The following is a 22,942-nucleotide window of genomic DNA, read 5'->3' as shown; positions in this document are numbered from 1 at the left end:
CTTTAGAAAATATAGTGTGGGCATTATTTTTGTTGTTGCTTAAACAAATAAACAGCTGTGTACCATCAACCTGGGAAAGGGTTTTGGTTCAGTTATCGACATCAAGGTTATGCAAAAGATCATTTGTAAAATGTTTTCAAAATATGTCTACTGGTAACAACAAAAAACTCATCAATATTACATATAGTCTGACCATTTCCCCATTCCCCAGTATCAATGTTCACAAGGCTCAACCGATATACACACTTCTTTGATAAAGAAGTTGAGGGTGGCAAAGGCAATGGCCACTCCATCGTGGGTAGATGTCCCCCTGCCCAGCTCGTCCATGATGACGAGGGACCTCTCTGTAGCGTGAGCCATGATGTCGGAAGCCTCCTCCAGTTCCACCATGAAGGTGCTGCGCCCCTTGAAGATCTCATCAGCTGCACCCATTCTACAATACAGCAAAAAGATCGTCCTGTCCTTTGTTTGTGAAATGTCCATGTGAGATGAAGTGTGGTGAGATGTGGAGGAATGGCGTTTAACCTTGTGTTAAACATTATTAGCAATGTGTGTGGGTGCATGTGCGTGTACCTGTTTGTGTGCATGTGCATGTGCATGGGCATGTGCTTGTGCTTGTATTAGCCAAAGTCCTTGTACGAATGACAGCTCTGTAGTGCCAGCTGACTGAGGCACCAGTTTAACATGGATACCCCATTCAAGCATCACATAATGACTCTGAGCCGACCAGTCCTAGTTTTATTCTCTTAAACTTAGCACTAGGCAGGAAGTTCCATCTTTAAACATCTTTTGGTACGACTCTTTTCGTCCCCCTTCCGGGCAGATGCTCTGTCCACTATGTCACGAAAGCCATGAGGACGTATGAGTAAGTGACTTTAAACTATGTATTGCCACTGTATCTGATATAGTCATAGTGATCTCTTGCAAGCATGAGAAATTTGTTTACAGTGTCTTTATAAAATACATCAAGTATATACAGATTTGGGCTGTATTCTATCACTATACATCAGCTCAACATGGAAGGTAATCTTGAAGTGACAGGTTGAAGGCCTTTGATGAATCAGGCCAACACTCTGAGTGTATATATACAGATTTGGGCTGTATTCTATCACTATGCATCAGCTCAACATGGAAGGAAATCTTAAAGTGACAGGTTTAAGGCCTTTGATGAATCAGGCCAACACTCTGAGTGTATATATACAGATTTGGGCTGTATTCTATCACTATGCATCAGCTCAACATGGAAGGAAATCTTAAAGTGACAGGTTTAAGGCCTTTGATGAATCAGGCCAACACTCTGAGTGTATATATACAGATTTGGGCTGTATTCTATCACTATGCATCAGCTCAACATGGAAGGAAATCTTAAAGTGACAGGTTTAAGGCCTTTGATGAATCAGGCCAACACTCTGAGTGTATATATACAGATTTGGGCTGTATTCTATCACTATGCATCAGCTCAACATGGAAGGAAATCTTGAAGTGACAGGTTGAAGGCCTTTGATGAATCAGGCCAACACTCTGAGTTTATATATACAGATTTGGGCTGTATTCTATCACTATGCATCAGCTCAACATGGAAGGAAATCTTAAAGTGACAGGTTGAAGGCCTTTGATGAATCAGGCCAACACTCTGAGTGTATATATACAGATTTGGGCTGTATTCTATCACTATGCATCAGCTCAACATGGAAGGAAATCTTAAAGTGACAGGTTGAAGGCCTTTGATGAATCAGGCCAACACTCTGCAATGCAAACCCTTGATGATCAGACCTTGCCACAGGAATGGATTGCAACTTTAGACCTATGTCCAATGGGCCACTCATGACCCTGATGATTATGCAGTAGTTCTCAGCTAGCCATGTCACCCCCATGTAGGCCTACCTTGTGTATATAGCATCTAGCACTCCAAGTGTCACTCTGTCGGCTGGGACAAACGATCCGATCTGTGCCATGATGGAGATGAGGGCCACTTGTCGGATGTATGAGCTCTTGCCTCCCATGTTGGGTCCAGTGATAATCATTACTCGCTCCCCGCTTGCCTGTCATAAACAGATTAACATGGACTTGGTTCACATTGCAAGGATTGTTTGCTACTATGTTGCCAGTTTATGGACAGACAAAAGTTGTCAGTCGGACTACCTGCTCAAGCTTTTGGCCTACCCTCACAGTTTCACTGACCTACTCACCCCATGTCTATCTTAAGGTTTCAACACAAAATACGCACAAGACATATTACTGCAACAGTATGCTCCTCTGTTAACCATGGTATCATATCTTCATTCTAATATGACAAATGCCATTGTTTTTTGTTGGAAGTGATGTCACCACCTCTGATCAGTGACTTCTCACTGAACGTCTCTTGCTTGTGGCCGTTGTCAGATTTGACAGCTAGATTCAGCACCCACAAGTTTGTGTCAGACTCAAAACAAGCTATGGTGTTGAATGGCTCCAGGTATTTATTGTAACCCTGCTAATCAATCTCCACACAGACTGACAGCCTACCTGTAACCATGGTCTATGACTGGGTGTCAACCCTACTAATCAATCTCCACACACACTGACAGCCTACCTGTAACTGTGTATCATTGGGCACAAACTGTTCATGATCGGCCTTGAGAATGTCTATGACTGGGTGTCGGCCCTGATCAATCTCCACACACACTGACAGCCTACCTGTAACTGTGTATCACTGGGCACAAACTGTTCATGATCGGCCTTGAGAATGTCTATGACTGGGTGTCGGCCCTGATCAATCTCCACACACAAGGACAGCCTACCTGTAACTAACTATGTATCATTGGGCACAAACTGTTCATGATCGGCCTTGAGAATGTCTATGACTGGGTGTCGGCCCTGATCAATCTCCACACACAAGGACAGCCTACCTGTAACTGTGTATCATTGGGCACAAACTGTTCATGATCGGCCTTGAGAATGTCTATGACTGGGTGTCGGCCCTGATCAATCTCCACACACAAGGACAGCCTACCTGTAACTGTGTATCATTGGGCACAAACTGTTCATGATCGGCCTTGAGAACGTCTATGACTGGGTGTCGGCCCTGATCAATCTCCACACACACTGTGTCATCCACCACTTCAGGCCTAAAACAACGAGAACATTTAAACAGAAGGGAACAGTAGTTCCTGGTCTGTCTTGGAACAGCTTGCCCTACCACCCCTGTCAAGGGACACATTGCACGTTTCTGTGAATCACGTGATTTTCATGGCAAGCTACATTCAAGGGCTTAGGAAATGAAAGCTGCTTCAATTATCAAGAAGCACATATATCTATAATAGAAACTTCAATATTCACACTTTCACTGAATATGTAGAAAAAGAACACTTTGGGGATTTGTTTTTTGGCATCAAGAACATGTAGTATTTCTGTATTTAAACATTATATCTAAGACATTATTTCATAGACATGGTGTTTCTTGTGGGCAATAAGATCTGCCTCACTCCCAACAAGGTCAACATCTTTTACATCCAAGTAGAGACTTTAATATGAGAAGTATTCTGATTGTGTGGTTTTGACACAATGTCATGATATCAGCACAAAACTGTACTCTTAATGTTAAACTGCCATAATAAAACAGAATGGCTCAAGATGCAACAACAAAATATCATCATGGTAAGGACTATGTTTAAGTATACCCCAAATATGTTATATGTTATATATAAATATGTTTCCCACTACAGAAAAATGTCCACCTCTTTTAATGAATTTGTCAAGGTGTGATATTCATAGTAGCACTGTATTGTTTGATACCACAGGAATCAGAACTTCTGCCCATATAATGAAGTACTGACCTGCAGTATCCGTTCTGCTGAGCGAGTGTGGACAGAGACAGGAGACAGTCTAGAGTAGCCAGGTGCTGTATTCCCCTCTTGAACTGCAGGTAGAATTCCGAGAACTCCCTGCAACAAAGCCACGCAAACATACTCAAGTGACCATACGTGAAAACCTTTTTACATGTGGTGTTGTGACTAATCCATCAAAATATTTCATCTTTTGCATTTCATTTCATCACCAAAACTCCTCACAAACAACCATCACACACTACCATAAGTGATATCAACTGATTAATATTTGGTTGTATATGAAAATATGCCCTTGTGAGGTCGATAAGTTGATAAAACATCGTAATATATATTTCACTTAATCGTATTGGTGGAATGTGGTTTAAAATATCATTATGATTCTGCCTATGTTGTAATGGAGGACATCTCTGAATGGTGCAGTACATACTGTAGGAAGTCCCTCCATGCATCTGTGGCATCCAGCACCAACTGTTCCCGCAGCTGGTTCAACAGCTTGTACTTCTCCACAATGACCGGTGTGTGGAATCTGCTCACTGCCTTCGTGCTGGAGACACACAATTCTGTTTGTAACTGGTAAAGTTTACTTTATACTAAAATATTTTTCTTTGTACACATGTGCAAGCTTTCAACTTAGTACTTTTCTTCCATAAACTTTCTCAAGGATGACCAACATTGAAATATAGAGATTCTCACCCAAGTGTCTGTTGAAATCAAATATATCTACGTCTTCATAAAACTTGTAAACTTCTATTGACGAGTGTGGATATATTTGAATTCAAGGCATGAGGGTTCGATTCTATTTATCATCCCAAATCATTCTTCTTGTTCAGACTGCAAACAGTAATAACCAGTGTCATGAGTGTAAAAAGCTGACATGCCTCAGTGGCAGAAGGGTTAGTGCTGATGATGTCACAATGGTTGACACAAAGCATTGTTATGCAATTACATGTGGTGACATCTCCTGTGGAAGCTAGTTCACCCCAAGTCACAACATAGCTCACCTGCTGATCTTGGTCCAATTGGAGGGTACCAGTTTAAGTTGGGTGTTCCGAACCTCAACCAGAAACTACAACACAGGGTAACGTCTCTAAATTACACAGCCTGCTCACAGGGCTGAGATTGAGGCCAGTTTGCAGTCCTAGCAAGTTTTATTTAAGACAATGTCTCAAATTCACACAGGGCATTCTCTTACAAAATCTAGACCCACAGGGCATTAACTTACAACATTTAGATCCATAAGGCATTCACAAACAACATCTAGACACACAGGACATTCACTAACAACATTTAGACCCACAGGAAATTCATTAACAACATTTAGACCAACAGGGCATTCACTAACACTATCTGGACCCACGGGACGTTCACTAACAACATCTTGACACACAGGGCATTCACTAACAACATCTAGACACACAGGACATTCACTAACACTATCTGGACCCACAGGACATTCACTAACAACATCTAGACCCACAGGGCATTCAATAACAACATTTAGACCCACAGGACATTCACTAACAACATCTAGATACACAGGGCATTCACTAACAAATTTAGTCCCACAGGACATTCACTAACAACATCTAGACACACAGGACATTCACTAACAACATTTAGACCCACAGGACATTCACTAAAATTATCTGGACCCACAGGACATTCACTAACAACATCTAGATACACAGGGCATTCACTAACAACATCTAGACACACAGGACATTCACTAACAACATTTAGACCCACAGGACATTCACTAACAACATCTAGATACACAGGGCATTCACTAACAAATTTAGTCCCACAGGACATTCACTAACAACATCTAGACACACAGGACATTCACTAACAACATTTAGACCCACAGGGCATTCACTAACAACATCTAGACACACAGGACATTCACTAAAATTATCTGGACCCACAGGACATTCACTAACAACATTTAGACCCATAGGACATTCACTAACAACATCTAGACACACAGGACATTCACTTACAACATTTAGACACACAGGACATTCACCAACAACATTTAGACACAAAGGACATTCAGTAACAACATTTAAACACACAGGACATTCACTAACAACATCTAGACACACAGGACATTCACTAACAACATCTAGACACACAGGACATTTACTAACAACATCTAGACACACAGGACATTCACTAACAACATTTAGACCCACAGGGCATTCACTAACAACATTTAGACCCACAGGGCATTCACTAACAACATTTAGACCCACAGGGCATTCACTAACAACATTTAGACCCACAGGGCATTCACTAACAACATTTAGACCCACAGGGCATTCACTAACAACATTTAGACCCACAGGGCATTCACTAACAACATCTAGACACACAGGGCATTCACTAACAACATCTAGACACACAGGACATTCACTAACAACATCTAGACCCACAGGACATTCACTAACAACATCTAGACACACAGGGCATTCACTAACAACATTTAGACCCACAGGGCATTCACTAACAACATTTAGACCCACAGGGCATTCACTAACAACATTTAGACCCACAGGGCATTCACTAAAATTATCTGGACCCACAGGATACTCACATTTAGACCAGAAATGGGATCAGAGGAAGAATACGCTCTCTCAAAAGTCAGAATTAAAATAATTTCAAAATTGATTAACGTCAAATCTGTTGATGAATGTCATATAAATTTGTATGTTTGAATAAGCTATGAAATATGTCTGTTACAGCCTTCACATAACTAATACATGCATCGGGTATTCACAACATGAGTTGCATCCATGGTGTCTGACCTCTGTCTGCAACACAGTGACGTAGTTGAGAGCAGGCTGTCTGACGGTGCGGCGGACATCTCGGAGGTGGTCCTTCAGGTCTAGTTGTACATCGGCCATCTCTTTCTTTCTGCCAACAATCTGCGGAAATTTACTCTCATCACTGAACAGGTTGGGTTTGTCATTCTCTCTGAAACATTCAACAACATCCCAAGACTTCACAAATCTTCAAATCCTAATGAATTATGATATCAAAACATGAATGAATTTAATGAAATGCATTAAAAGACAAAATAGCGTTTAAACGAGACTAACACACTTCACAACAGATATTCAGACTTGCTTTTTCCGGTAGTGTTTTGCTTGGGGAAGGAAATAAAATTTCATTGCATGTGCATATAACACACCCCTCCTGCAACACAGCTGTAATGTTTTGGTGTGAGTGAGTATGGTTTTACGCCATTATAGCAATATTCCAGCAATATCACTAGAACACTAGAAATGGGCTTCACACATTGTACCCAGGATGGGAATTGAACCTGGGTCTTCGGCGTGTCGAGCAAACGCTTTAACCAGTAGGCTACCCAACCGCTCCATAATGTTTTGGAAAATAAAGAGCATCATGAGAAGATATAGATACTATTTTGTGTATTTTCTATCTTCAAACTTGTACCTTGCAGCTTTCTCATTGATGAGACCTGAAAAGCTCTTCGCCTCCCCCAGCAGGCCCGGCACTTCAGTCAGTATTGTTTTTATCAAAGTGGATTTCACCTGGTCTCCTACAGAGCTGGATAGAGTCTTCATCTCCCGAAACATCTTCTCTAGAGCCTTACACACCAGGTAGAATTCACCTGTGGAGCACTGAAACAAGCAAATTGTAACTCTGATGTATAACTCTTACTCTCATGTCACTCTGATGTATAACTCTGACTCTCATGTCATTCTGATGTATATAACTCTGACTCTCATGTCACTCTGATGTATAACTGACTCACATGTCACTCTGATGTATAACTCTGTCTCTCATGTCACTCTGATGTATAACCATTGTCTGACTCACATGTCACTCTGATGTATAACTCTGACTCTCATGTCACTCTGATGTATAACTCTGACTCTCATGTCACTCTGATGTATAACTGACTCACATGTCACTCTGATGTATAACTCTGACTCTCATGTCACTCTGATGTATAACTCTGACTCTCATATCACTCTGGTGTATAAATCTGACTCTCATGTCACTCTGATGTATATAACTCTTACTCTCATGTCACTCCGATGTATAACTCTGACTCTCATGTCACTCTGATATATAACTCTGACTCACATGTCACTCTGATGTTTATACTCCAAATACGAAGTATGACTAATTTTCATGCATACACACTACCCTTATTTACTGACAAATCTGTCACAGTGTGGCCTCACTGTTTAATATGTATACAGTCTTGATCAATATTCACACAGCGAAATCAATAAAGCCCTATATGAGACTGGTTCCTGGCAGTATTTGCAATGCGTCACATGTATTGAGAAAGATTCTTATTGTGATCTATTGTTATATATCTATTCATAAAACTGCTATCTTTAAGTTACCCTTTTGTTAAACACTTAGTACCTCTTCTTGGACATGGAAATAAATGTCCTACTTTTGGATTGGTTTTTCCCTCTACCAATACATATAACAGACATAAAAACCTGGAAATCATTTTGAACCCTCAGAGGAGCTCTTTTCCCGACACAGGAAACAGACACAGTACCCATGCCATACATCATAATACACACACTCTTGCAGTACATATGCATACTGGATACATGCCCTACTATGAATGATTGAAGGGTGTTGTTTTACTGAAGCAATATCTCCAGTCAGTCGCAGACAAATTCTGCTGTAAAACTACAAAAATTCTGCTGCTAAAATCACACAATTTTGCAAAAAAATTCTGTGGTAAAAACATAACCATTTCCCCTCAAACATTAATACAAATTACAAACTCAACTGTTTTCTTTAATTTTCTTAATCTCTTGCATTTGGACATTTCAAGACATAAAATTATACAAATACATATGCACAGGTCTGATATTTGCTTATGGTTAGATGTGAACAAGTCATGTTGTAATACTACATTTATAAGAGACAATGATATATTTCAAACTTTGTTGCATTTTAGGATTTATATTTTGTATGTCTGAATTGCTTGTTAAATGCATCATTCAAGCGAAAATTTGAAACTAATGAAAGTTAGTGTATTGACTGACCAATAAAAGGCAAATTCCTATATTTTTTTGCAATTATGTGTTAAGAGACATTTTCTGCAAATCTTTCTGCATTTGCAGAATCACAAATTGTGTCTGGGACTGTCCAGTGCACACCATGGTTTTTTTCAGACATCTTACACGTCAACCAAACATGTGTTTTGGTTACTTGGTGACTTGGGAGTGGTGTGCATACTACTCTATCAAACTACTGGATCCGCCTCTGTCTACTGTATGTGCAGTTTCATGATATAACAGTGTTACCTTCTTGTAGTAGATGGAGCACAGCCCCTTCTCCAGGTCTGGCAGCTTGGCCAGGACATCTCGGAGCTTGACAAGGCCAGACAGAGAGCCACAGCCCAGCTCCTCCACAGCTTCCTGTCGCTCACGGATAGCACTGGAGGGGGGAACGGGATAATACACAACTTATAGGAACACTACTCACTCAACTGATGCTAAAGAGAAATACTTTCAAACCCTTTTCATCTGCAGGGACAAATGTTAAACTTCATACCCATATTCGAAACCAGGAGGAACTGTTTATCAAATAGAATTATCGTCAAGGCTGAATTTGTAGAAAAGGGCTGTAAAATACCTTTCTTTGAAGTTAGTTATAGTTTGTTTGTTTGTTGTTTAAGTCTGCACTTAGCAATATTCCAGCTATATGACAGAAATCTGTGAATAATTGAGTTTGGACCAGAAAATCCAGTGAGCATCATGAGCATCGATCCACTCAATTGGGATACAATTACATGCATCAACCATGGACCTACATATCCGTTATACAAGTCTGTGCTAACCAAGTCAGCAAGCCCGACCACCCAATCCCATCAGTCGCCTCTTACGACAAGCATAGTCCCCTTTTACAGCAAGCATGGGTTGCTGAAGACCTATTGTAACCCGGATCTTCACGGGTCTGAAGACACGGGTCATGCAGGCCAGTTGTCTTAACCATGGTTTGGACAGAACAAATCACCCGTGAACCTAAGATAATGAACATTGATACAGAGAGTGATGTTGTTTTACGCTGCAGTCAGCAATATTTCAGCTATATGTCAGCAGCCTGTAAGTAATCAAGTCTGACCCAAACAGGCTAGGATAGGCTAGTTCAGGACAGTCAGCTAAAGTCTGATGACAAAGGTTTTGTTGATTGCTTATCACTGTACCCTGATGGCTTGGGACACCGCTCATGATATCAGTCACTGGGACACCGCTCATGATATCAGTCACTGGGACCCCGCTCATGATTTCAGTCACTGGGACACCGCTCATGATATCAGTCACTGGGACACTGCTCATGATATCAGTCACTGGGACACCGCTCATGATATCAGTCACTGGGACACTGCTCATGATATCAGTCACTGGGACACTGTTAATGATATCAGTCACTGGGACACCGCTCATGATATCAGTCACTGGGACACCGCTCATAATATCAGTCACCGGGACACCGCTCATGATATCAGTCACCGGGACACAGCTCATGATATCAGTCACTGGGACACCGCTCATGATATCAGTCACTGGGACACCGCTCATGATATCAGTCACTGAGACACTGCTCATTATATCAGTCACTGGGACAGTATTCATGATATCAGTCACTGGGACACCGCTCATGATATCAGAACAAATCACCCGTGAACCTAAGTTCATGAACATTGATACAGAGAGTGATGTTGTTTTACGCTGCAGTCAGCAATATTTCAGCTATATGTCAGCAGCCTGTAAGTAATCAAGTCTGATCCAAACAGGCTAGGATAGGCTAGTTCAGGACAGTCGTCTCAAGTCTGATGACACAGGTTTTGTTGATTGCTTATCACTGTACCCTGATGGCTTGGGACACCGCTCATGATATCAGTCACTGGGACACCGCTCATGATATCAGTCACTGGGACACCGCTCATGATTTCAGTCACTGGGACACCGCTCATGATATCAGTCACTGGGACACTGCTCATGATATCAGTCACTGGGACACCGCTCATGATATCAGTCACTGGGACACCGCTCATGATATCAGTCACTGGGACACTGTTTATGATATCAGTCACTGGGACACCGCTCATGATATCAGTCACTGGGACACCGCTCATAATATCAGTCACCGGGACACCGCTCATGATATCAGTCACTGGGACACCGCTCATGATATCAGTCACTGGGACACCGCTCATGATATCAGTCACTGGGACACTGCTCATGATATCAGTCACTGGGACAGTATTCATGATATCAGTCACTGGGACACCGCTCATGATATCGGTCACTTGGACACTGCTCATGATATCAGTCACTGGGACACCGCTCATGATATCAGTCACTGGGACACCGCTCATAATATCAGTCACTGGGACACCGCTCATAATATGAGTCACTGGTTCAGACTTGATTATTTACAGGCCACTGTCGTGCAGCTGTGTCAACAAGAAACAACAAAACTACTTTGAACTTCATGCAAGTCCAGCCCAAGCCAACAATTAATGATTTCAACATAATGAGTGTCCTCCATTACATGTCAATATCATTCAAATAGTTCACATATTGTGTTGCAACACATTGTATTGTGAGATGAAATGAGGTTTAACATCACATTGAATATTATTTTACTCATAAAGCAATGTGCATTTATGTACGTGCGTGCATGCATGCGTGCGCGTGTGCAACAATGTGGGTGGGTGTGCTTGTGTGCGTGTGTGAATGGCTGCTGGTACTAGTCTGGATTAGCCCACTGCAATGTCATGTCACAATCTAACAAGGACACACCACTCAGACACAGTTAACCAGTCCTTGCTTTATCCCCTTAATGCTGAGTGCCAGGCTGAGAGTAACAACAAGTACCATTTTTTAACGTTTTTTCATTTCATTTGAAACCACAGGTTCAAACCACCGACCTTTGGCTCTCGACCATGGCGGCGGTCTACGGTATCATGGGTTACATTTTGAAACACCATGTTGAGCTTTTGCCTATCACTGCAGCTCAGCATGCAAGCAATATTAATCAGTGTATATATTCCACATTTAGCCGAGTGTTGATGGTTACCATGGTTACCTGACATCCATTAGTGGATTAGCAAGCCATGATCTAAGCAGCCGACAGCCAAACTTTGTCACAGTGTGGTTGATGACCCAGAACAATGTGGCTCTCTGGCGGCCGTCGGTCAGGTTCTGAAACAACTCCAGATTACGCACTGTGCTGCCACCTAGCTGCAGGAACTTGGACTTGAGGGAAAACTCGGTGAAATTACTGAAACAAAGCACAGGAACACGTCCTTCATCAGGTACTCAGAAAACAAATTTGACCATGTGAAATATCCCTCCTCCTGAGACACAAGTGGTATATCTATTAAAAAAAATTCTGAATCACAAAACAAAGACATGATGTAGTGTTTGATGGGTACCTTGACTGTCAGTTCTCATTTTCTCAAATTAGGAGACATTATTTCATTTCATTTAAATCTCTTCGTTAGTCATGCTATAAGTGAAATACAAGTCACCTACAAAGACATATCCAAAGTTGTCATTAGTCATAACCAGAAAAACATGAAATGGGAAATTTTCAATTCGTACTGATATTGGCTGCAGACTTAATCGGGCATCTGAGCAGGTCCAGATAAAACCTTAGACATATTTCAAAAGGTTATGAAATACAAAAATCATTTAACCGAATTAGAGATAATGATGCTTATTAAAAAACATTCTTGCCATCAGTGACAGTGTCACATCACATTTAGAATAAGAGACATGTCAAGGCAGTATATCACCATCTTCCCAAAGTAAGGGAGTTAACTGACTGTAAAATTTCCAGGTTCAATCGAAACGCCACCAGTGGCTATTACGAGTTATGTCCCTTCTATACCCCCTCCTTTTGACCAATCAGATTCCACCTCTCATATCACCTGCATTTGCTTCAAACAAAATGATCGATACAGCAAAAAGTATCTTGTAATAAAACGGGTCTTACTTCACAAAGTGCATCAAATCACGTGAGTACCTTGATTGAAAACATGAAATGATTACGAAAATATCTGTTGATGCCGAGTTGGCGGTACGCATGCTTTGCAAATCCTGCAAGTGACCGAAATCTGTATGGCAGTTTACTAACCAGATGTCGATTTCGTAATGCTATTTGGATTCGACTATGCATAGACTCGTTAGTCCAGACTAAATATAACTCCATACTGCCAGCCTAGTTCGACAAGGGTGGAAACTGGATTTTTACAGTCAGTTAACTCCCTTGCCTAAGGAAGATGGTAAATCACTTACCTTGTAAGTTGTAGTGCATTCTGTAAATGGAAATCTTTGAGGTAGACAATGATAGCTGAGAGACAGCAGATGACAGGCTTGGGTAGGTTGACCACCGACTGAAGGCTGGTTCCTGAATATGAACAAGGACTATATACAATATGACACTCTTTTTTGTGCTGTGAGTGAGTGGTGTGTCATGCATGCTGTAGATGATGATAACCTTATACTGGAAAGTGATGACAAACTAGGAGATATAATCGAGGCAAATCTTAGATTGACTTACAACCAGCAGATACTGGCACGGGTAAGGAAAACTACTCTGCAGATCCAATTGTTACACCATAGACTACAGGGCTGCTCCTACTTTCACTTTTACCATGGTGTACAGAGAAGATTTACCTAGAGGTCCAAGCCATCACTGTATCATAATATTCAAGGCCTTGTGCTTTAAGCCCCTAAATTTTAAAAAAGGCTCACATTTTCAAATACCATGGGGTATTATAACATTGTGCCATATGGGCAAGTGCGGGTGTACCTCTGGAATATTTGAAATTTTCACATAAAGGTCCCATGTCAGAAAATTCCTAGAGTGAACCCTGATATTGAACAATAAAATATCACCATCTGGGATGAACCTCACAAAATTATACTTCAATGAATACTCCTACTCATGGAAAGGAACTTTGAATAAATAATGAAAAATGTAGAAACATGAACCAACACTGAACAATAAGCAATTTCACGTGACCTGGAATTTACTTGCTATATGACTTGTTACCTACCAGAATAGAAGCCAGAAACTGTTTCAAATGCTTGGCTGTACAAAAAGTTGTCATCTCCTAACCGTTCCAGTCGTATTCGATCATCCTCGGTTGAACTGAAACACAGGTTGATTACCACTGTACGAATACATTGTACAAATCATATCACACAACAACCCAGTCATATCATGGCATGACAGCTTAATGTGTGAGTGAGTGTGAGTGAGTTTGGTTTTACGCCGCTTTTAGCGATATTCCAGCAATATCAGACACCAGAAATGGACTTCACACATTGTACCCATGTCGGGATTCGAACCCGGGTCTTCGGCGTGACGAGCGAACGCTTTAACCACTAGGCTACCCGACCACCCACCTTAATGTGTGAGGAAAGCCCGAAGTGATGCAGGTCTAAGGCCTTTACCACATTTGCTTCATTCACAGCCACGTCTTTTTAGCTGTCATGGAGAGGGGTGAGGTTGGTTGATTGACAGGCTAGCTCCAATTTCTGTACAAGACTAACCTCAAGGCCACAACATCACTGATGAGCTTCTCTGTCCTGTTAGTCAGTGAGTCTGGCAGCAGCATCTCAACTGGTTGTATGTGTGTTATCCTCTTCTCAAGCTCTGCTCTTGTGTCACCATCCTCGAAACAGTCATACACCACATCGCCGGTACCAGGGTCCACAGCCTAGACCATGAATATACAATATCTTTACACTAGGCAAGATTGTCATACATTGCATCACCATCAGTGCTGCAAATAATTAGGATGAAATCATGGTGTGTCTGTATTTGATTTCTCTATTGCAAAAACTGTTGTTCATCTGATCATAAATCAAGCTTTCGGTTCAAGGAATATAAGCAGAACCAATCTTACAAGTACCCTCACCCTCAACAGGAGCAAGACAAGTCTTTTCAGCATCCCCACATAAACAAAAGCAGGTCTAACCTTACCCTATCCCTACCCAACAAGAGCAGGAATTATCTTACCTCATCCCCACACACCAACAGCAAGACTAATCTTACCCTATCCCCACCTAAAAAGAGCAGACCAATCTTACTTTATCCCCACCCAACAAAGGCAGGACCAATCTTACTTTATCCCCACCCAACAAGAGCAGGACCAATCTTACTTTATCCCCATCCAACAAGAGCAGGACCAATCTTACTTTATCCCCACCCAACAAAGGCAGGACCAATCTTACTTTATCCCCACCCAATAAGAGCAAGACAATTCTTACTTTTAATGTCCCTACGCAACAAGAGCAGGACTAATCTTACCACCATCTCCCTACAACAAGAGCAGGACCAATCTTACTTTATCCTCACCCAACAAGAGCAGGACTAATCTTACCACCATCTCCCTACAACAAGAGCAGGACCAATCTTACTTTATCCTCACCCAACAAGGGCAGGACCAATCTTACTTTATCCTCATCCAACAAGAGCAGGACCAATCTTATTTTATCCTCACCCAACAAGAGCAGGACCAATCTTACTTTATCCCCACCCAATAAGAGCAAGACCATTCTTACTTTTAATGTCCCCACACAACAAGGGCAGGAATAATCTTACCACCATCTCCCTACAACAAGAGCAGGACCAATCTTACCCTATCCCCAAGTAAAAAGAGCAGGATGAATCTTACTTTATCCCCACCCAACAAGAGCAGGACCAATCTTACTTTATCCCCACCCAACAAGAGCAGGACCAATCTTACTTTATCCCCACCCAACAAAGGCAGGACCAATCTTACTTTATCCCCACCCAACAAAGGCAGGACCATTCTTACTTTATACACACCCAACAAGGGCAGGACCAATCTTACTTTATCCCCACCCAACAAGAGCAGGACCAATCTTACTTTATCCTCACCCAACAAGATCAGGACCAATCTTACTTTATCCACACCCAACAAGGGCAGGACCAATCTTACTTTATCCCCACCCAACAAGAGCAGGACCAATCTTACTTTATCCCCACCCAACAAGAGCAGGACCAATCTTACTTTATCCCCACCCAACAAAGGCAGGACCAATCTTACTTTATCCCCACCCAATAAGAGCAAGACCATTCTTACTTTTAATGTCCCCACGCAACAAGGGCAGGACTAATCTTACCACCATCTCCCTACAACAAGAGCAGGACCAATCTTACTTTATCCTCACCCAACAAGATCAGGACCAATCTTACTTTATCCCCACCCAACAAGGGCAGGACCAATCTTACTTTATCCCCACCGAACAAGAGCAGGACCAATCTTACTTTATCCCCCACCCAACAAGGGCAGAACCATACTTACTTTATCCCCCACCCAAGAAGAGCAGGACCATTCTTACTTTATCCCCCACCCAACAAGAGCACGACCACTCTTACCAGCATCCCAACTTCGTGCTTGCTTCCTTTGCGGAGTCCCGTGGGAGAGTCATACACACACATGAGGTAGTTGTTGGGATGGACCCCGGGTGATGCAGCATCTGTGTCCCCTACACCAGACAGAGGGTCGACATGTGGGAAGATAAGGACTTGAACAAACCACCAGTTACACATCATTCATGCAGTGAGGAATTAATTTTTGCTTACATTGTTATAAAATCTGTTAATGAGAATCATCAAAATGTGACTCCAGAAAGGATATTTCAAGTAAGTTTGCTTTCAATTTCATAATTTTAAGTTTCAATGTTTTCAAACATAAATCTGCTTCTTCATGCCATATGTTACTTTTTTTGTGTGAACCAATTATCTTTGATAGAAGTAAAACTAAAAATAAATTGGAGGAGCTCAATATTTAAAAACAGTAATTGGCATAACTTTGTTTTGGGGTAGTTGGTTTAGTGGAATTTAAAAAAAAATATTAAGGAGCGGGATGTTTAATATTGATATATGTGAAGCGATACAGCAAGGTCACGATACGATACGCATCGCGATACGTACGTCACGATATGATTCGTATCACGATACACATATTTACATCAAATATCATGTAAACCTGTTGACAATAGATATTTCAGAGCAGGTTCAAAAGGAAAAGCTAGTTGTAGACACATGTTCGTAATGGCTGTTTAGAGTAGTGAACTTGAAATGCTAATTACAACACATTTTCCTATATCTGACTGATTAAAAATGCCAGGGATCATCAAATGAATAGTAAGTAATTCATTTCAGCAAGTGTATGTCTTGTATCGATACAGAGAAAAAACGTATTGTGTATTGTATTGACATGCAAACTCATGATGCACCGGTGCACCGATGTTTTGTTTCACCCCTAGTAACATGTACACATACTTGAAACTGATCGACAAGGTTGTATACTCTTTTCTGACCACCCCATCCAATAAGTCACCTCTTCCGACAAGCAAGGGTTACTGAAGACCAATTCTAACCCAGATCTTCACGAAACAACAAAGGATATCTTCCCCAATGAGTGTTGACTTGGTGTAGAGAGCTGACAGTTTACGGCCAAAAGGCCCTGCCTTGTTGCTGCCAGCAGCCTTCAGGGCCGCGGTCTCGGTCTGCTTCACAACACCAACCTGGAGAAAGGAAATATTGATGAGTTATCTCCCTTGATATAGTTTGTTTTCTCAAAACTCGAGTGACTCGGGGCCCTATTCCACTAAGCAGTCTCAGCGCTACTACTTGTGAAACTCCCATAATTCATCATATCTCCAATGAGGTACTATATCATCTTATTTATTTACTTATATGATTCTTGAGGAACTCAGAAATGAGATATATCAGTTGAGTACTGTTACAATGTATTTATATTTGTGCGGAAATGCACAAACAAGCAATGAGAACATTGTTTATTATTTATTGTATATTGCGTGTACATTCAGCATCATTATTGAGGGGTCACGCAGATAAGAGATAAAAATATTCAAAAACGTTGCGGTTTCTACTCCCAAGACTGCACTACAGTTGCATCTGATATTAACTTCTTTATACTTGCATTAACTGTTACTTGTCATGAATTGCATGAATATGCAGGGGCTAAGCTACTGGTTGCGTTCAGGCATGTGTTTTGGGTAGCTTTTTCCATCACCTACAATCTTGCACTTTTCATTGTTTCTAATAGTTGTTGTCCATTTTTCCAGTTTCAAAAAGCATCTAGTCATTGTGACCTCGGCTTAAACAACATGTTGTTCACATTGTCAACATTCTCAGACCTATTGACGTTGTTGGCATAAGTTTATGTCTGACACACCCTTCAAGAATGACATGGAGAATTTGTTGTACATTGTATATACCTTGTATCCAGCGGACACTAGCCTGCGGACATGCACAAACAAGCGATGAGTGGGAATACTGGCTGTCATGAAGTTGTGATCAGGGTGGGCAAATATCTTCAACACCTTTGCTGCAATCTACAAAGTAAACACAAAGACCAACAGCCTGATAAACATGGTAAATACTGGAAGAGTGGTAAAACCTCTTTACCATGCCACAACATGTGGAACAACAGCAACCTTTCTACCTTGGAATAACACAGAAACAGTGACTTAACACTTAAAGTATTCGACGTAATACGATATTTGCTAATATATTGGCAAGTGAACAATCCCAATTAGCACCCCTTCCGACTGATCAATGTACACAAGACTTATTTATTCATGTATAATATGCACTCACGTGTCATATGCACCATTAATTATGGGCAATTAAATTCTGGAAAAATATATCTGTCGTATATAAACATTTCAGGCTGTCATCATAAACCACGAAATTTATCTATTATCTTTTTTCCACCAAAATAATATTCTAATAAGAGCCCCCTATTTTTTCTAATTCTGAGAGTGCCCTGGGCACTTATTACGTCGACTACGGTAACCAGAACCATGGCAGTCTGTGTCTGTACCCAACCACCACTTGGAACTATAAGTAAGCCTTCATCCACTGTAGCATGATCATAGCATTTCAGAGTGACATTATAATTCAAGAGTGAATGTTTCACAACTGTGAGAGTTCATGTAGAGAAAGAGCGCTTAAGAAAACAGTGATAAGTTTTCAATCTTACAATGTCGATAAATCTTGCAATGTAAGATACAGGTGTAATCAGGTGTTCGATGCCAGGAAATTTTAAAATTTGAAACCTCTGGATATCGCTGTCGGTTCCAAATGCCATGTTGAATACTCACAAATGTCCCCTTTTCCTTCACCCTGTGTCTTACTGAAGCAGTTGGGCTGCTCATTGAATAAAATACAATGCCTCAACTAGGCTGTGAGCCTAGTGGGTTGTGAATGTAGACATTTCTTACTTCCATTCAATACATGTAAATTTCATTTAAATCCAAACACGATGGTGTGAAGTTTCAAATTTGCATTTGAAACCTCCACATTGAAAACACACTAGGACAGATCTCCATTCTACCAGTGACAATGACAAAACAAACATGATTGAGTGTGAGTGAGTTGGATCTAACTCTGCTTTTAATAGTATTCCGGTTATATCGCGGCGTGTGAGCTTAATGTGGGAGGAAAGTCAGAAGTGATGCAGGTCTCAGACGTTTACCACTTCGGTGAAACCCATGAGCACGGGTATGGTCCTGACAAACCAAGAAACATAATCGGGGCGAACAGGGATTCGCACCCACAATCATAGGTTTCTGGCGTGCCCAAGGGACGCAACCCTGCACAGCGAATCGCGGCGCCTTAGACTGGGCCACCCGTGGCCCACGTAACATACATGAATCCTTTGGTCATGGCCTAACTGATTAGTGATGTGGTGTCACTTGAGACTAATATTTTCAGTAAGTTGAAAGGGCAAATTCAGGGATCAGTGCAGATTGGTTTTCATCTGCATAATCTCTGCTTTAAACCATAATTTTCACTTCAACCACTTCCCATCTGTAGAGATTTATCACATCATAATAAAGGCATGAAGGTTGAAATACCCTGTAAGCATTACTCAAACTAACATCCCCAGAGAAAAAGTAGCTACCTTTGTAATGTTTTGTTTGAAATTACACATAATTTTTATGATGTCATAAAGTTCTACAGATAGGAAGTCAAAGTGTTGTGAAGTAGAAATGACGTCACAGTAAGTGACAGAGTAGCGTGAAAAGAGAAGCTGTGTTGATGCTACTGAAGTTTAGAATACACTTTTGGTTGGTTCGGTTGTCCACATGAAATATATTGCGACACTTGCTGCAAATAATGTAGAAACAGCAACACTTTATTTGGCCAGGTCAATGAAGGAAGATCAATATTTGAAATATATGACAACCTACCTCTGCATCATCTCCGAAGAACCTGTACTTGTAACCACACTCCACAAACAGGACGGAATCAGGATACTGTTCCTTGATCTCCATAAACTGCTGCTCAAGGGGGGTATATTTAGTCTTAGTTGTCTTGTTCACAATAGGAGCTACCTTTGGTTTCCAAGTGTTTTTTCCTGAAGCAAATCTACCCGAAAGGTTCGACTGCTTGCTGACACCCTGAATCTCCATGGCCTCATCGTCGCTACTGTCCAAACACACGGGATTCTCACAGCTGGACGTACTTGGTGGTGGGCTGTCTGACCGAGTCTTATTGTTCTGATAACTTTTTTGTTTTATATCTGTGTATGAAGTTGATGGCTCACAGTCAGCTGAGAACTCAGACAGTCTCTTCAATGTATTTTCTGTAAGTTTTCCTAATGGAGTCTTTTGGCTAGCTGCAGTGGTTGATGGGATTGGTTCCTGACAGCTGTTAATGCCATTGCTTGGAGGACTTAGACAAGTCTTTTTGGGTGGTTTGGGATTGTTACTTTCCTTAGGAGATTGTTTCCTTTTGGATGATGATGATGATGATTTACCATTCTGAAAGTGAAGTTCATCTGAGGCTTAAATAGTTCATTCACAGTTTCAGGCTACGCACACATTATATTCTATATTTTCTAGTAGATTTATTTTTAACATAAGCAAATCTGAAATTTGCATGTGCATATGTAAACTAGAAACATGGTTTTTTTTAGTAGTTTCCTCTGTGTGTGTATGTGTATGAATGTTGTTTTATGTGAGTCAGAAATATTTCAACTATATCATGGCAGACTGTAAATAATAAATTTTTGGCCAAACACCCCTTAGGGACAATGACACACATTCTCCCATGTAACACATTGCAACCACCCAATCCTCTTTGACTCTAACAAAGCTCAGGTGTACTAAAGATCTAATCCAAATGGCGAGCTAGTTAAAATTTAATAATGCATCTGCAATTCCTCAGCTCTACAGCAACGAGAAGAAGTTATACATTCATAATAGCATGAATAGAATGAACAGTATCACAGATTCAATCTTAAACAAACTAGGTATTTGTACGTGTATCAAAATTAAGATGACAGAATCTCATGAAATAAGTACTCTAATGTTATAACTTATCAGTGGTAAGATATTTTGACCACTTATACCATGTATACATTGAAGTTTGGACCAAACATTTTGTAAACAAACTGGTAAAACCAGCGCCTGAAAAAGACAAATCAATTTGGTAATAACGGCCCATATGTCTGGTGAAAAATGACCACTTTAGTCGAAATGAACCAGTGAAATATCTGATTGAAACAAATGACCATACTGACTGGATTGCATAACTGAACAATTAATTGTTCCGAAACATCTAAAAAATACCTGAAGCATCAACCAAGTAGCATGTGCCGCTTCTGAAATGGTCGATTGATTTGGGATTTTTTTAGTTGACTTGCAATATTCTGTCTCGTTTAATTGCTTACTTAACTTTTCAAGAATAAATAACTCACATAAAAGAGAAGACTCTACTGGTCTGAGTGTCATGATTAATCAGGCAAGGCATAACAGCAGGCAGGAAAAGTGTGTGCATATGTGCATGTCTGAATGAATGTACAGTTCGTCCAAATTTATGAACAAGGCAGCCAAATAAAGTATGAATGCAACAAAACAAGGATGAATCAGCTGGGAAGTTTAGGTTCGGTTTAGCCATTTTCGTTGGTATGGATCGTCAAGTATATCTGCCTGACAGACAGACCCAATTAGGCCTTACAGTGCTTAAGGGGTCGTTTTCGGCACAGGTACTACAGAAATGTATCCTAGCCAAATTCAAAATACAGAAACGTACCCTAAGATGAGTCCATTCAGGGCATCAGGGCCTCAGGGCTCAATGCGTGTAGTTATTCATCACTTCTTGTATGCCAAACCGCGGATAATGTCAATATGGAAGTACTGTCAGAGTGTTGAATGAGATGCATTCCAGCGCATCATATAGGAAACAACCATCCACAGTGATGTTTGTACATTAATCTAATATTCCGGCAATATTCCGCGATGCACGCATGCACTTGTAATCAGGTGAACCGGAACTATACAACATGAACCGGTTTAAATTCAGTTTCGGGTTGGGGCATATCGACTCAATCGCAGTTTAGGGTACCAGGTACGTTTCTGTATTCTTATTTTGGAAAGGGTACATATCTGTAGACTGTAGTACCCGTACCAACAACGACCCCTTCGGCCCTAATAGTGATGCACACATAGTAACCGCATACCTTAGATTAAAATTTAGTTCCAGAAATAAAGTTTTTTCATTTAAAAATAAATAGAGCCTATTTACAAAAATAAAGAAGTTACATTCAAATGAAGCCAAGAGCAATGCTTAGACTTGCCAAATCATTAGATCTAGAAATGACTTGGATTCTTAAACTTCTTCAATTTGTTCTCTAGGATCTTGAGACGGACAACACCCACCTTTCCATTTCGTTTTGACAGGGTCTCTTCGTCAGTGGCAAAACTGTTTCCTGACGATTTGGGATTCTTTGCAGCAAAGAACTTTGAGAGCGTAACTTGCTTAGACATTTTTCAAAAAGTGTTTGTCAGCAATCTAGCTTCGGTTCAGGTCGACTACAACGACTCACGACTCTGTCATTTAATTTCATTAGCACAAATCAAGATTTGATACATTTCTCTTTAACCAAACACACTTACTACAAGTCAAGTGTCTGACCAAGTGTGAAAGCAAGACAAACACATTAGTAAACTGAATCAATTGCAACATTTACCGCCATGACAGGTAAGGGACGTAATTCTAATGTCGTCGATAAAGCCCTA

General features: G+C 40.9%; 1 protein-coding gene across 1 annotated transcript in view; it reads right to left on the bottom strand.

The window, feature by feature from the left end:
- The window catches only part of LOC139466996 (DNA mismatch repair protein Msh3-like), a 28,074-nt gene extending 5,186 nt beyond the window's left edge, over positions 1 to 22,888 (bottom strand). Inside the window, exons 1-18 of the mRNA XM_071248705.1 lie at positions 22,583 to 22,888; positions 20,111 to 20,683; positions 18,131 to 18,247; positions 17,296 to 17,413; positions 16,260 to 16,393; positions 14,405 to 14,571; positions 13,906 to 14,000; positions 13,142 to 13,253; positions 11,928 to 12,122; positions 9,137 to 9,269; positions 7,287 to 7,474; positions 6,635 to 6,803; positions 4,829 to 4,893; positions 4,255 to 4,371; positions 3,816 to 3,923; positions 2,993 to 3,107; positions 1,885 to 2,042; positions 247 to 433 (exon numbers count right to left, since the gene is read on the bottom strand). Of these exons, the coding sequence (XP_071104806.1) occupies positions 247 to 433; positions 1,885 to 2,042; positions 2,993 to 3,107; positions 3,816 to 3,923; positions 4,255 to 4,371; positions 4,829 to 4,893; positions 6,635 to 6,803; positions 7,287 to 7,474; positions 9,137 to 9,269; positions 11,928 to 12,122; positions 13,142 to 13,253; positions 13,906 to 14,000; positions 14,405 to 14,571; positions 16,260 to 16,393; positions 17,296 to 17,413; positions 18,131 to 18,247; positions 20,111 to 20,683; positions 22,583 to 22,690 (2,859 nt within the window). The 5' untranslated portion in view covers positions 22,691 to 22,888. The remainder of the gene's footprint in view (positions 1 to 246; positions 434 to 1,884; positions 2,043 to 2,992; positions 3,108 to 3,815; positions 3,924 to 4,254; positions 4,372 to 4,828; positions 4,894 to 6,634; positions 6,804 to 7,286; positions 7,475 to 9,136; positions 9,270 to 11,927; positions 12,123 to 13,141; positions 13,254 to 13,905; positions 14,001 to 14,404; positions 14,572 to 16,259; positions 16,394 to 17,295; positions 17,414 to 18,130; positions 18,248 to 20,110; positions 20,684 to 22,582) is intronic.
- Between the last annotated feature and the right edge of the window lie 54 nt (positions 22,889 to 22,942).

Source organism: Haliotis cracherodii, unplaced genomic scaffold (genome assembly GCF_022045235.1).
Source record: "Haliotis cracherodii isolate W230 unplaced genomic scaffold, xgHalCrac1.p SCAF_1, whole genome shotgun sequence".
Taxonomy (NCBI): Eukaryota; Metazoa; Mollusca; class Gastropoda; order Lepetellida; family Haliotidae; genus Haliotis; species Haliotis cracherodii.
Note: the sequence above shows the minus strand (reverse complement) of the source record. Positions and strands in the feature narration are given on the sequence as shown.